The sequence below is a fragment of the Xiphias gladius genome, chromosome 16, assembly GCF_016859285.1.
Source record: "Xiphias gladius isolate SHS-SW01 ecotype Sanya breed wild chromosome 16, ASM1685928v1, whole genome shotgun sequence".
Taxonomy (NCBI): domain Eukaryota; kingdom Metazoa; phylum Chordata; class Actinopteri; order Istiophoriformes; family Xiphiidae; genus Xiphias; species Xiphias gladius.
In genome coordinates, this window is record NC_053415.1 from 17761864 (window position 1) to 17777746 (window position 15883).

At 40.2% G+C, this 15883-nt stretch overlaps 1 protein-coding gene across 2 annotated transcripts; it reads right to left on the minus strand.

Moving 5' to 3' along the window:
- Positions 1 to 46: 46 nt before the first annotated feature.
- LOC120801306 (amyloid-beta A4 protein-like) lies at positions 47 to 15800 on the minus strand. Of its 2 annotated transcripts, XM_040148127.1 has the most exons (18): positions 15558 to 15800; positions 12338 to 12505; positions 12061 to 12190; positions 11831 to 11943; positions 11254 to 11444; positions 10938 to 11170; positions 10588 to 10755; positions 8263 to 8396; positions 8030 to 8104; positions 6970 to 7128; positions 6553 to 6681; positions 6237 to 6336; positions 5376 to 5443; positions 4792 to 4930; positions 4509 to 4562; positions 2659 to 2750; positions 2409 to 2555; positions 47 to 2282 (listed from the first exon to the last, which is right to left on the minus strand). In XM_040148127.1, exons 1-18 carry the CDS (start codon positions 15615 to 15617, stop codon positions 2181 to 2183), a joined length of 2262 nt encoding a protein of 753 aa, XP_040004061.1. In that variant the 5' UTR covers positions 15618 to 15800; the 3' UTR covers positions 47 to 2180. The 2 variants fall into 2 exon arrangements, with proteins under 2 accessions (XP_040004061.1, XP_040004062.1); XM_040148128.1 differs by lacking the exon at positions 10588 to 10755 and having other exon boundaries at positions 15558 to 15799.
- Between the last annotated feature and the right edge of the window lie 83 nt (positions 15801 to 15883).

Genomic DNA, 15883 nt, shown 5'->3' on the forward strand with positions numbered 1-15883 from the left:
GTCATTTCACCTTTGAGTAAGAGACTGATGACAGCCAGCCAGAAACTTATATGTACATTCAAAATTTTATTCATGGTAGTGAGTGTAGAAAGCTTTTTCTTACTCTAAGCAAATGGTTCACCTAACTACACACATAGGAAGGTCACTGAATCAATGAGATGGGGAATTTAAAAAAAAAAAAAAAACATCTTTTTTTTTTTTTTTGTCACTAGCCTTCAGACACCCAGAGTGAGCATCAATACAAATTTTAAACATTCACCTGATTAAGAGCTTCACTTAGTGTTTCTCTACATGTGGATATAATGTGTAGAGGTGATGTGTGTTGTATTTCTGTGGTATAAATGCACAATATGCATGTCACATTCATGTTTACTGGAGGTGGCGTGAATAACTTAATTAAGGGAGAGGGAAATGCATCTCTGCTGATGTGAGATTTGGTCATCCTCCCATTGTTAATGGTACTTCCTCACCTCTCTGTGAGGACTATTAATAGACTTGACAACAGATGTGCTGAACATATCAACCACAGGACACACAGATGCACTGTACATGTATACACAGAAAATGTAGAAAAATAGAATGTGTATGTGTGATTTGGTGAAGGAATGGATACGAGATGGGACCACCTAGAAAACTGATCTGTTTATCAAATACTCACACGCTGACTCCAAAGTGCTGCACTGTACAATGTTGCTGACAACGCCAGAGAGAGAGAAGCATGAGAAGTTGGAGTTAGAAAAGAAAGACTGAAGAACACATAAACAAGAGGGGAAAGACCGAGAGGTGGAGCTTGTATAATGAAACAGGGCCATTGAGAGCCAGATATCCATCTTCCAAATATTTACAATCAAGAGAGACAATGGAATGATAAATATGGAATGATACACTTTTCGAAAACTTCGTTCTTGGAGTTTAACCTCGATCCTCGTTCTAATAAAAACCCAATGTGCAGCGACAGTGTGAATTGGCATTAGGGACTTAACAGCAATAATATTTGGTAATAATAATCAGACTTCCAATGACAGAGTGCATAGAACGCAAACAGTAACAAGATAGTCTTCCTTTCGGATACTATTACACTTCATATATTACATACAGTATAGAGCATTTTGCCCATGCAGCTAACACAACAGTGAAGCATGGAGATGAGCATAAAAAGCTGAGATTCAGCTAAAGCAAGTCTGTGTGACAACAAAGCAGACCAGATTCTGAATACTCTTTTTCTTCTTCATATCACAAGATCACAAAGAAGACACTACCAATGTACAATCCTGCTAAAATATCTAGTAAGAGGACCGCTCCTGAGGACCTCAACGTAGTTAACTGTATCTGTCATCAATATTGCCATGCAGTACATATACTTACAGCTAATCTGTCTTAATATATTACACATTAAAAAAAAATAATCAGAAAACAATGTTTTTCAACTTTTACATATTTTGATCATGTATATTTTTCTGCATTTTTTAAATCCTTTTTTGAAAAACAAACCTGAAACACTTGGGCTTTAATCGTGCGGAGAGGCACTCTGAGAGCCTCTCCTCCCATTACCAGCGCTAAGAGCTGTTATGTCATGAAACACAGCACAGCTGTCATCTGAGAGCAGGGGACCAGGGATGTGTGGGACAGTTAGAAAACGGAAAAAAAAAAAACCGTTGGAGCGATGAAAGAGCGACGGAAAATTAAACTGCTGGGGTTATACGTGTTTCTGGTCTCAGCTGCTAGCGCAGTACAGCAGGGATGTCATATAAATAGTCAACAGGGTGGTGGCTTTTCAGTACAAACACTATGAAGTTTTTGTTCTGATCGACTGATTTGTGCGGTTGAAACAGGGTACCCCTGTCTGACCAAATGCAGGTAAATGTAAGCTCAAGTGCTGCTCTGTACAATCAAGGGATCAGGGATTAAGAAGGCTTTGTTCCATGTCAGTTTCCTTTGGCCCAAACCCCTCACTGAGACAGAAACCGGTACAAAGATTTTACTAATCTTTTCCTCGCTTTCAAACAAGATTAAAAAAAAAGAGCCTTTGCAGTAATCGTCACACCTTCCCTCCCCCTTCAACAAGGTGAGTAACTGAAGGTGTAGGGGCTGAGGGCAAAGGACCCGAGTGGAACAGACCCTACGAGTGGTGAGAGAGTGTCGTGGAGATGCGTCTGAAGAAAATGTTGATGAGCAGTTCTTTAATTCTGCATCTGCTCAAAGAATTTGTAGGTGGGATTCTCGTAGCCATTCTGCTGCATCTTGGCCAGATGACGCTCCTCCGGTGTCACTGCCGCATCCACCTACCAACCCGGCAAAAACAAAAAGGTCAGTAAAAAAGTATTTAGTGTGGACAAATGAACAGACTGGGAAATACTAATTTCTGTGCTGCATTTCACACAGAACCACACATTCATTCAGCCCTTTACCTCGATTACACCGTGATGAATAGAAGTATACTGTTTCTTCCTCAGCATCACCAAGGTAATGACGATGACGGTTGCTATAACAACCCCTCCAACCATAAGTCCGATAATGGCACCTTTATTTGACCCCACATCCTCAGTGAAAAACACCTGCCATTAAAAAACGAAAACTGTTCATGTGCACACACCAGTGCAGGACCAGAGCAAATAACATGATGAAGTATGTTGTGTTGAAATCAAATGGTTTTCACACCAGTTTTTGATGGTAAACTTCATAACCAGCGTTTTGCCTCTCTTCAGTCTCCATCCGCACTTCTGGCATCTCCTCTGGTTTCAGGGCAGATACTGAAAGGAAAGGGGCATGCACAGGCAAAATACGATATAAAAACATACATGCACAAAGATATTTAGTGGTGAAATGGTTGTTTTTTTTGTCCTGCATAGAAGGCTCTTTTTGTATTTGTATTTTTATGTGCAATTACACAAAATTAAAACAATGGCAGAAAGGGATTTCAAACCTAGAGGTGAGTGATGTGGGCAAAATTAGCACTGCAGTACTTATCACATACCTATCTTGATATTAATGTTACAATATTTACTTTTTATTCAAGATCACAGTAAACACAGTGTTTTTGGGTTGTTTTTTTTTTTTTAAACAGTTTTTAGTGGGAAAGATCCTTTCAATTTTCGATATGCTCTCCAATAAGAATAAGTACCCTGTGGAGTTTTACATGGATGAACATCCATTTTACATCAAGTGAAATCAAGTGCTCGATGTCCCAAAACTTCCTCCAGCTAAATGAAATTAAATCAGAAATAGTTGTATTTAGCTCTCCAAAGTCCATAAACAGTCTTAGCACCCTGTCTACTAATATCAACAGCGTTTCAAAACCTGGTCCTTCCTCTCTTGAACTGACCTTGAGAAGGTCAAACATGCCTTTATATCACTGCAGCTTGACTTTTGTACTTCACTGTATTCAGGGTTAAGTCAAAAAACTTGGTTCCCTTCACTGGTTACTACTCTGTTTTAGAATTAATTTTAAGATTTATTGATCACATTTAAAGCACTTCATGGATTAGCTCCCATTTATATAGCTGAATTACAGCTCCTCTATGAGCCAGAGCCTCAGATGGTCAGACAGGGCTCTTCTGGCTGTTTGTAAGTCCCAGCTCAGACTAAAGGTGACCAGGCTTTTTTTAATCAGAGCTCCTCTGCTCTGAGACTCGCTGCCTGATGATCTGAGGCTTGCAGAATCAGTGGCATCTTTTAAATCACTTCTTAAAACTTATCTTTTTAAGAAAGACTTTTATATTTAAAAAATTTAGTTTGGTTCCCAGCATGTTTTCTCTTTTCTATTTGATTATTTCACCTCTTTATCTTAATTTCAGTATTTAATTTTTTATTGTTGGGTATTTTATCCGTTCTCTGTACCTTTATCGGCCTGATTCTACTTCACGTTATTGTTCTGACTTGTTTTATCTGGATTTTCCTATGTAAAGCACTTCGTAACTTTGTTTTTGAAAATGGCTTGATAAATAAGGTATATTATCATTATTATTATTATTATCATTATTGTTATCGCGTAGGTCCCTGTTTTGGTTGTGTCGTGCATGAGTGTGTGCATGCTATTCCATGTGTTGGTAGCACTGATGTGCAAAGATGCATAGCAATGCACCAAGAAAGACAGTGAAGAAGAAGAAGAAAAAGAGTGCTAGCAACCAAACATGGATGTAAACAATGTACGATTTAAAATACTTATAAATTGCCTTTACAAGTGTTTTAGGAAGGAAGGTAATGAATTCCACGCTTGTTAAACTTAAAGTATACATACATACATACAACATGTATTTTGGTAAGAAATACTGAATGTAAACATAACTTTTCTTTGCTGACAAAAAAACTCCACAGGGCAGCTTTAAGAGCTCATTATGTGACAGATTTTGGTAAGTTTTTCAACTTGGTATCCGTGTGAGTATTACATTATTAAATGATTATATGCAGACACGATCAAAGGTAATATTGATGAATCACCCAGTCCTGTTCGCGCTCACAGCCATAATGGATTCAGAAACAGTCAGAAACTCATACAAACACACACTCACCAGGTCGTGTGGGCAGTCCTCTATCTGGTATTGGACGAGCATCAACGGGCTCAACTGCAACCAAAATTAAAATGAAAATAAAAAAAAGAGGATAAAATGTCAAACTGCAAAGTCAAATTATGTTTTATCTTATCAACAACTCAGTTTCTCCAATTACATCTCATTACAACTCTACATTTATACTCGGAGTCATCTATATGGTGAATATCTCATTTTATAACCTAACAATAAGTCTCTGTGTATTCTAATCAATGGTGTGTATGTGTGTGTGTGTGTGTGTTACCGTGGTTCTCTGTGTTTGGCTGGTTGAAGCTCTCGGGGTGGATGAAGCCCAGTCCATCCAGGCCAGGGTCCATAGGAGCAGAGCTGTAGGCCTGATCGGGCATCAGAGCATCATTACCATAACTCACCCTGCCATCCATCTGCAATCACAGAGGAGCATTAATCTGGACGTAATCCAACCCTGATGATTATCTGCTAGAAATTGGAGTCAGACATCACCCACAGTACATATACTTGCTGATGTATTATGGCTAAAACACTTAAAGCGGAAAATTAATCATTACTACAACTGTGATCTCAGTTTTTATCCTTTTTTCACCTTCAGATATAGTGTCCTCCTGGGAGCCATTTAAACAAACTCTGAAAAAACTGATTTTGTCTCTGCCATCTTGCTAGTTATTACTGGGCTACTTCTGCATTTAATCCAAAGTGTCTGCATCTAAGCTTCTCTCTGCATGGCCATGTGGACTTTGTCTTGTATCATTCTGAGAAGCAGAGGTGACTCTATTTATATATATGTGAGAGAGAGCGCCATTTATACAGGACAGCCTCTGTGCATATGTGAGTGGGCGCAGCTCAGCTCACCCGCCCGTCGCTCTGCAGGGAAGAGACTTGCTGAGACAGCTCCGACTGAACTCTCTGCATTATAACCGCTAGGAAGAAAAAGGAGAAAGTGAGAGAGAGAGATATACACCGTGAAGATAGATGGGAGGGAGAAATAGTGGGAGTGAGATCGATTTTAAAAAAAGCCTGTCCATACAGTGTCATGAGTACTGAAGACAAACTGTAAAGAAGCTGCACTATCAGCACGCCATTCATCACTGGACCTCAGGAACATTGTAAAACTCGTTTTCATCCTCACTCAGCACTACAGGAGGTTGCAGGGTTACTTAATTAGGGCAGTCTGTATACTCCCAGAACACATTTAAAGTGATTTAATCGTAGCCCTTTCTTAGTAATGAGCAGACGGAGACTGATTTGAGACATCTGTCCTAGATTACAACATGTTTATTGTCCCTGAAAGTAGATTTTCAAAGCAGGCTGATGTAAACTTAAATAGCCTGACATTTGGAAAATATACTTATTCGCTTTCTTGCCTAGAGTAAGATCAGAAGATATACCAGTCTCCTACCAGTCCATTAAATATGAGTTAGCTTATTTTAGGACAGTGATATGCCAGGCAACTAGCAGAGTCCCCATATACAATAAATGATATCATCCCATACATGCCTCAATGGTAGTGTTTTATTGTGATGACTTCTAGTTACAATTTCCATGTAATACAACCTTTACTTACTTTTATTAATAGAACACTGCTCCCTCACGTGTAGACATGTGTACACTGCTATGTTTAAGAGCATTTATATACAAAGAAGCAAATCCTGTGCAGATGTGTAAAAATCAGTCATTCATACAATAAGAATGAAGCATGAAGCCAACACTTACCGACTTGGTTCTGGATCTCATTAGCCACACTGGGCACCTTGTAGAGGAGACCCAATGACTGATTCATCCTCTCATCTATCACACGTAGATGGGTCAAAACCTAAAGGTCAGAAGAAAGTGAATACGTTTCAGGATAGACACAAAACAAAAAAGTTAAAATATACCTGTTCCAATTCACAAAACATAACTTTCTATGTGAAAATCTACTAGAATGTATGACTTAATTTTAGCCCATTTTACAAGCATTTAAAACCTTTTCACCCCATTAAAGGTTTAGTGCAGCTACACGTTTTGTCTTGTGTGTGAGGTAGAGTACCTGAGGTCGGATCTGTGCAGCCTTCTTGGGATCAACTGTGCGGACGTGTTCATAATGTTTCAGCGTGTGCTGCTTATCCTTCTGCTCTGCACGGATATACTTCTTCAGCAGACTCAACACCTGACGGGGCTATTGATGGCAATGTTGTGTAGTATTAGTGGGGTTATTACACTTAAGGATGCCTTATAAAAACAAATGATGTGCGGTTTTTATTTTACATATACTTAATTATATTTATAGCCAGTTACAACAGCAGAATAGCGTGACACATTACTGAGAAACCTTTGTTAGTTGTGTCTAAACTCTACCGTTAAATGAATTCCTTTTTGCACACATCTCACGTAACAGCCCTTTTACTCTCTTTAATTGAAAATGGCAAAGGTGCGTTTGTGGATATGTGTAAGCTTGCTTGTGTACCCGTGGGGGGCTGGCCTTTAGGGCACTGAGATAATTTTCCAGAGCCAGGCGTCGGCGGCTGTTGAGCAGAGCTTCCACCCGGGCCATGTGGGTCTCCACCAGCTGCTGCCTCTCTCCTGCTGCCTCCTGCTCCAGAGCCTCCACCTTCTCCTGGAAGTGCTGCATTGCAAAGATGGTACACAGATGGGACAATAACCACTATTATCACTACTTTTTACAATAAGTCTAATAATACATACCCACAGTTATGGAATAGTTTAGTTTTTATAAGGGTCATTTACCACACACTGGGGGATGAACATAGCAACATGCTGTGAAATACACATTTACCATGGAAGATGGGGGAGAAAAGAATCCCTGCAGCTAAAATTAAGATACTTTTTACTTGTTGCATTTCTCATTTGTTTTACTTCCAAATAAGTTTGACATTTACCGTTCTGAAGTTTTACATGTTGATCTGACATAAAGTTTACTTCCTTATGTATTTTTCATTCAAAATGTGATCAGTTTTTTTAAGTCATCGTCATGTTTTGGTTTTTTGGGGGGGATTTTAATCTTGTTTCAATTATTATCAAGATAACAACCTATATTAAAAACATTGAAATATATTATATATTTTCTTTTCATTTAAGTTCTAATATTGTCCATGTTTCCATAGTTGGTATAATTGGTACCTGTCAAATATGTCAAAAAAAAACACATTTTGAGTGTTTTTATATGAAAACGCCTCTGATATCTCTTCCTGTAAAATATACATTTATTTTTAATGACTCACCTTACACCTGAGGGCATATACATGAATGCATCTAATTAAATGTAATGAAATACCACACCTGATTGTTAGCTTATTGGTCATAATATCTAGTAGAGCAATAAGTTGGCAATTCAGTTGGCAAAAAATCTGATTCAAAGCTCGACAGTCATGTTTCACTGTGACTTTAAGGTAATTTTGGCCAAGATGATGGAGCTCAAATATTTTCATTAAAAAACACCTTCAACATTTACAAATGATGGTATTAAACATAAAGAAAAACAGCAGAAGTTGTTGTGTGTGTCCTACCTGGATGAAAGCTTTTTTGTCTGCGCGAGGAAGGTTCTTCGCCTGTCTCTCAGCCTCCTCCCACTCCCTCATCACCTGGAAATAAAGAGTCATGTCAGGGACAAAAGCAGCCATTTCATACTGACAAATTCAGGCTTTGTAATGTCCGATCAGACGATTAGACACTCAGGGCAAAATGCCAGACAAAAATGCTTAGGATGTAAATGTCAACAAAGACACACTCACACACATACCTGGGACATCTTTTCACGGTGTTTGGCCTCCAGGCTTTCCTTCGCTTTTTGGAAGTCAGCATGTTCATTGTCGTCGCCAGGAGATTCAAGGTACCGGTCCACAGCATCTGGAGGACTGGGGGCCATGGTGGGCACTGGGGGAGAACAAAGAGAGAGGAGTCAAATGCAAGGCAGGGGAATAAAACAGTATGATATGAGGCAGAGCGACTGAGAGGTTAAGTATACTAGCAAAGAGGATGCATGAAAGGTAAATGCACGAAAAACACTGATCCTGGTGAGTCTGAAACACACAATGTATTCAATAGAGGCAGCATTTCACAGGGTTTCAGTTCAAGAGACAAACAGAACAGTTATCACAGAAATTTAAAAGACAGTAAGAACTATGATAAGTTTAAATACGTGTTAATAACATGTAATAGGTTAGGTATACACAGGAAATTGCTTTAATTCACAATACATGGTTTAATAGAGATACAGATTATCAGGGGGAAAAGAGTGATACGTTTCCCAGTATGAGTGTGTTTATATGTCTATCTTTGTTTAATGCGGGAATCTGGAGATAAGATGAAAAGTGCCAAGTCAGGATCAGGGCAGATGGTGCACCACTGTGGAGTCTGGTGGAAACAGCAAATCAACCCATTAACCTTCAACAACACTCTCCCCCATTCTCTCTCTCTCTCTCTCTCTCTCACACACACACACACACACACACACACACACACACACACACACACACACACACACACACACACACACACAAAACTACCAGGTCAGACTACTACACAGCCGCAGCAGCAGACACAAGATCTTACATCTGCATATTACAGTAGTAGGCATGCAAACACATGTGTATAGACATGCATGCAGACGCACGCTGACATCTAAGGTTCAGTATTTACGCTGCCTCGTCCACATGCTGAAAGAAGTATCAGCTATTGTTACTGGTTAGAAAATTAGAAAAAGAGTAATTAAATGATATGGAAGTGAATGACTGCTTTATGTGAGAGTGAAGGACAGAGCATCATGGCTGCTTTCCAACAGGGACACTCACTTGATCTCCTTGCCTTTTTTTTCTTTTAATTTTCCTGTCACTACAATGTTCAAACATCATCAAACAAACTAATGACCCTAGTTATGTAAAAATGGCTGGTCTTGAAGCTTTTTAAATGAAACAGCTGGTGATAATCTATATGTTTCTTACTGTCTCCAAATCTGAAAAAAAGAGTAAAACCAACAATAAACTGATCCAACTAAGTAAGTCTGTGTAGCCAGAATGTGATAAAGCATTTTACTCTATTATAATTCAAAAATGATTCATATTCACATTCACATTCAGGATGTTTCTACATTATGATGCACATGGGCACTGTAGTTTATTTTTTCAAGTCAATCCCACATAAACCATTCTGGTTGCCACAAATACTTACTAGAGGACCAATTTTGTATCAAACCACGACTGAAAATAGTCCCCAACAGATGCTCTATTTACTCCTGTTTGAGTAACATTTGCTAAACCTACGGTGTCCAGCTTCTTTATTGAATAATAACTTAGCTCTTTTTCAAAATTAAAGGAACAGTTTAACATTTTGGGAGTGCACTTATTTCTTGTCTTGCCTAAAGTTAAATGAGAAGATTGATCCCGCTCTTATTTTATGTCTTTATATCTCTCATATCCTTGTATCTGGTAAATATAAAGCTAAGACCAAGACCTGGTTAGCTTAGCTGAGAACAAAGAATGGAAATAGTTGTTCCTCTCTGTTTTCAGTCTTTGTGCTAACTAAGCTAACTAGCTGCTGGTGGCTGCTTCATATTCATACAGATGCAAGAATGGTATCAATCTTCTTACCTAACTCTTGGCAAGAAGCATCTTTTCATGAGATTTGTTGAAAATAGGAAATAATATAGAATCTCACCAGCCATATCTTTGTAGCAAAACACCAACACTTTGCCTCATCTTTAAAACAGGTTCTAGGAACTTTTAATCTATCTGTATAAGGTATAAAAACATAGTATATAAACTATATAAACATAATATGTCATTCCAAGGAGACGGGTGATTTCATGGCCCTCCTTCCTTTCCAATCAAAGATAAATTTTTATCTTGCTGAGAAATTAATCCTATTATGCTCACCACAAGAGAAGAGGATGAGCAACCGAATACACTTGTCAGTGCTCTGAGTGGTTAAGAGCCATCAGACACTCAGGACAGGGAGAAACAGAGAAAGCAAATGAGACACAGAGACAATCTGCAGCAGCCTGAGGACAGGAATCAGGTTTGTGATGTGGGCACTTCAGGGTTTAGATGGCTCTGGTCCTGGGACTTACACGAGCTGCTGCAGACAGCTAGGCAGTACTCCTCCGACTCAAAGTTATTCCTGTTGCCCCCACAGCCCCCAAACAAGAAGGGAGCACAGCGGCCCTTCTCAGGCACGAAGTACCAGCGCTCCAGCATGGCACGACATGGGCCTGACTCAGCACGAGCCCAACACACGGCTGAGATATGTGCACACAGGCAAACGCAAATTAAAAATGAATGCAAAATGTGAGCTTATGAATTTCATGGAAAACATAAACGTATCACTTGTTATGTAATCAGCAAACAACAGATTACACAAAAAAACAACCACTGACTGAACTCATGTAAACAAAGGGTGTGTTTTCACTTAATTTCTTACCTCGAACAACTTCTTCAACTGATTCAGTGGTAGTGGTGGTAGTGGTGGTCATGGCAATGTTAGCATTGCGCTCATCACTATCACGTTCATTGGTCGCGTTGTCTTCGTCTTCCTCTTCCTCCTCATCTTCATCGCCATCTCTGTTGTCATCCCTTTCATAGGTTTCCACCTCTTCATCCTCGTCTTCATCATCCTCTGTGGTGGCAGGATCTGTGTCTGCCGGACGTGACATGCTGGGAAGAGAGTGGCTGCTTCAATATTTGTATCAACAAGTGTGTGTGTGTGCCCGATGATGAATGTCCACAAGTGATGATACCTGTTATCAGAGTATTCGGTCTCAGCGCCACCCCACCAGACATCTGACTCCTCCCCTTCTAGCTCTGTGCTGTCGGACTCTCGTTCTGCCTCTGCCGGACAGCAGACAAACTCCACTCCTCGGAAACGGTCAATGCCACATGGCAGTAGCATGCCGTAGTCGTGGAGATTCATGGTGCGGTCTCCGCAGGACTAATTTTAATAACAGATATTAAATATTACCGCCCACAGCACTTCAATGGATCACATATGAACAACATCCAAAATGAAACCACACAATATTCATATTTGAGGGGTTACTACACACTAATGAACAATAATGAACAATCAGAAAGGAACAAGAATAAAACAAACACAAGTCAGAACAAAGTGGCAGATTAGGTTGACAAAAGATTCAAGTGGGGGGAGGATGAAATTACGGAGTGCTGAGTCATTCAGTGCTAGCGTACAGAAGACTAGATTGAAAACGAAGAAGTAGAACAAAAAAGCCACCAATACATATAATGATACTGGGAAAATAATATACAGTATGAAGTTCATACAGTGAGTTGAAATGCTATCTTGTTGTTTCTTCTCACCTCTTTGGCTACGGTGTGCCAGTGTAGGTGGCTCTCACACTGGTCCATACGCTCCTGGTGCAGGAACTTACACTTGTCAGGAACGAGCAGGGCATCGCTCACAAACTCCCCAACTGCAACATGAATATGCTTTTGTTCGTTACAAGTTGTTAGTCTGCTCATTCACACATGCAATCATACACACACAAACACGCTCAGTAACATACACCTGTATCAGTAAAACTGCTAACCCAGGCAGCGGTATGGCACCACAATGTGTGTGTGACTGCGGTACTGCTTGCGGCCTTTCTTGCTCCAGTTCTGGATGCTGACGGGCTGGTTGGCCTCCACAACATTTGTGATCTGCAACTCTGGATAAACCTGGAGAATAGTGAGATATTTCAATGTTCTTTCTTACTACATTACCTGCCTTTCTGTTCTGTCCACTTGCTGGCTTGCTGTCTCTCTCTCTCTCTGTCCCTATCTTTTTCTCTGTCTCTGCCCTCCTTTTTCACTCTGTTAAAATACCTCTTGGCAGTACTGCAGGATGCCCTCCTTGGTGCCAATACAGCTCTTGGTGCCAGAAGGGTCAGACTCCCATTTGCCACTCTGCACATTGATGTGCATGTTGAGCTTTCCACAGAACATGGCCACCTGGGGCTCAGTTAGCAAACCCACTGAGTCATCAGCGGGCACCTGGACAGACAAGGGAAAAGAGGGGACAACCGTGAGGATTGTTTGTACCAAACTGGCTTAAGTATAATTTAACCACAAGCAGCTTATGTATATTTAGTCCCTCTCAGTCTATTCTACTTCCTTTCGCATACAATCCTGTCTTTCTACACAGTACTAGAATTAGTGAATCATAAGGATAAAGGCCTCTTTACATTACTCCATAATACCACTGTGCATTTAAGTTATTATATAAATAAATAAATGAAATCACTTCTGGTTTCAGCCTAAGCAAGGCAAGATACTCAGTTTCATCCCTTTGCGCCCATAAGCCAGAGAGCTAAGCATTACAGCTGCAGGGCAGCATATGTGCCCTTTGTTAGCTTGTCTTAAAAGGCTTTATTCATTTCCTATATTTGAGAAAGTACAATGAGAGTGTAGGGAAGACAATGTAGCCTATTATAGCGAAGAGCAGAAAAACGTATTGAATCAAATCCAGCTGTAAGCGACTATAGTTTGCAAAAATCCTCTTCTTTCAACTGATCCGGCTTTGGCCTTCTACTGTCCAATAGGACATAGCTGTCTGCACTTAAAGTGTTTTCTTCTGTTGGGTTTGAAGAAACAACTGGAAGAAGTTTCAATGTGTTTTGCCTTTCAAGCCCTCTATTTTTTCTTGCAGACATCAGAAAAGACTGATGCTAAAAGCCGTCAATAGCCCCCAAGCCATCTGCTGCCAATCTTTAAATGACTAATTCCATCTTGATGTTATTTTTGCCTGTGAAGATCTGCATAATATTAGCCCTCTGTGAGAGAGAGAATGGAATAGCCCTTTGTTTCTCTCTGCTGAAACTACTATTTTCTCGTGTTATCAGCCTATTGCAAAATGTTATCCATCATCTATTTAAATGTGCAATTCCATTTTTTATTTGAGCGTCTTGGCACATCCATCCATTCTGTTTAAACCAAAATAGTAAAACAGAAACAGACAAACTGCAGCAGTAAGCAGTGGGTGCATAAACCAACCCCCGGGCTGAACACAGGGAGTGTTACGCGAAATGTCTGTTACGGGCTACAGAAAATAAAACAAAATGTGGTTGAAAGACTACGTGATGAGGTCACAACTCAGAATGGTAGCTATAAAACATTAGCTATGAACCACATAAATATATGTGTTAGTCCATATGACGCTGTTCATCTCACATATCACAGTTTTATGCACTTTGAGTAATGTTCCTGTAAAAAACATTCAAGGGATAGCTATACCAAGCCATGTGGTACCAGTATATTGCTCCTTTGCTTATTAGTCTAGGATTACACTGAGATAACCAGTCTGACCTGGTTATACATCAAAGAAAAAGCTCGAAAACATCCCCATGACTCTAGGGGAGCATGACAGCAAGTCTTAAGGTTATCACATCTATGCATAATGCTGCAGGGCCTGTGTGCCTCTTTCTATAATGACTCAGCCTGCAGCCTAAAAAAAACATACAGCACAGAAATGGCATACATTTCAAAACAACGGGTGGATTTAAATGGATTAAATAGGTAGGCATACGTATTAAACAAATCTCCCCAGATTTATCATATGAACCCTATTAAAAATGGCAATGTCAAATACTATACAAATATTACAGCAAAAGCATAAAACATATGTTATAACATATAGCTATAGATCTATCATAAGATAATAACAGGAATAGTATAGTAACATCATAGAGGACAAAAAACTAAACAGTACTGAGTCCAACCCAAAGACAGTGCAGCTACAGTATCGCCTGACAATAACAGGTGTGGCATTCGGTGACTTTCGTTAAGGAAAGTCCTTAAATGGTACATCAACAAGTGTGTCCTGCTCGTTCTGTAGAAACATTCTTCACTGCAGCACACAGGGGTTTGGCTGGGGAAGCTAGAGTCGGTGTGGTAGTATACTCAGACTGCACTTACGAAAAACTCTTCCTAAATAACTTGCATCCATAAATGCAGCATGGTTATGAAATAACAACACTATTTATTTAATGATTTGCATGTTGAAATGCAGGCCCCTTTCATCCTATTTCCAGCTGGCCCTTAGCTGTGTATTCCTCTACGGTCCAGCACAACAGCAGCAGCAGCAGGAAGCTGCAGGCGCCATCTTGCTTGTGTCAAACTATGAAGGCTGCATCTTTTTTTCCATTTTCCTCAGCAATATCACCACCCTGCAGCTGCATCGCTGCTTGACCAAAGTGGGCCAGGTCGACGCAGCAGCACCCAATAACACGCTCCACATTAGCATTGGTAAAAACCTATGCTATGGTATCAGAGGGCATTGATTATTCACATCAAAGCTGAGGTGTTTGTGTTGTATCTATCAGGTATAGCTGGAGTCAACATGTTTTAACTGGACTAACTGACTGGCATGTTAGCACATAACGGTTGCCATGCCAATCCGTTTCATTTTCTAGAAAAAGCTAGCTAACGTTGGCTTTCTGGACCCTATTCACTGCACTACTTAGGTGATTTAACTTAGCGTATCTAACTAGCAGTAGAAGATAACAGCGACTAACTAATACAACAAAGTAATATAAGAGAACTGCGTAAAAAAACAAAAACAAAAAAAACAACTTGAGACAAACAAAAACTTTTCTAACATGGAAGGGCCAAGCTGTCTATCACTGACATCTAACGGTAGGCCCTGGTAGCTTTGGTTGCTAATTCTACGCAGTAAATATGTGTATACTGTAAACATGGCATATCGATGAACTCGTAAAACAAGATGTTAATCACTGTCAGGGAAAATTAATTTAGTGTATCGTAGGTATTTTGCTCCTCAGATAAGCCCGGAATTCATGTTATTCTTGGAAGTAGGACGGTTGTAACGGTTACAGAGCGCTCATGTTTTCAGTGGGACTTTATAACCTACGCAATAACATCAGTTACGTTAACAATTTAGCCGCTATTTTAGAACGCCATTGATTTGACACGACGGTTGCGGTCTGCCTGGTGCCCGGTGTGGCTACAGGCCCGCCGACAATGAGCGGAGCCAGGGAACGGCTCGCCCACAATCTCCCAGAGCCCGAGATTTCTCCGTTGAACTCACCTCGGATGAAAGCGTCAAGGTCGCCACCAGTAACAGCAGAAACGCCGTGAGCTCTCCCATGCCTTCCTCCAGGTATACAGCACCCCAGGATTATTCCGTTAGAAAAAAAAAAAGTATAAATATGTATATGTGTGTTAAAGCAGGTGGTTATGTATGTCGAAACAGCGGAAGTCGAAATGTTAAGATCCCGATCCTGCTGCTCCCGACGGTGATGGCGTAAGGCTGGAAGGTTTTTTTTTTCAGGAATTGAATGGGGGCGGGGGAGCGGATTTGACGGCGTTTGAGTCCACCCGTGTGTGCAAGTGTGTAAGCGTGTATGTCGGCGC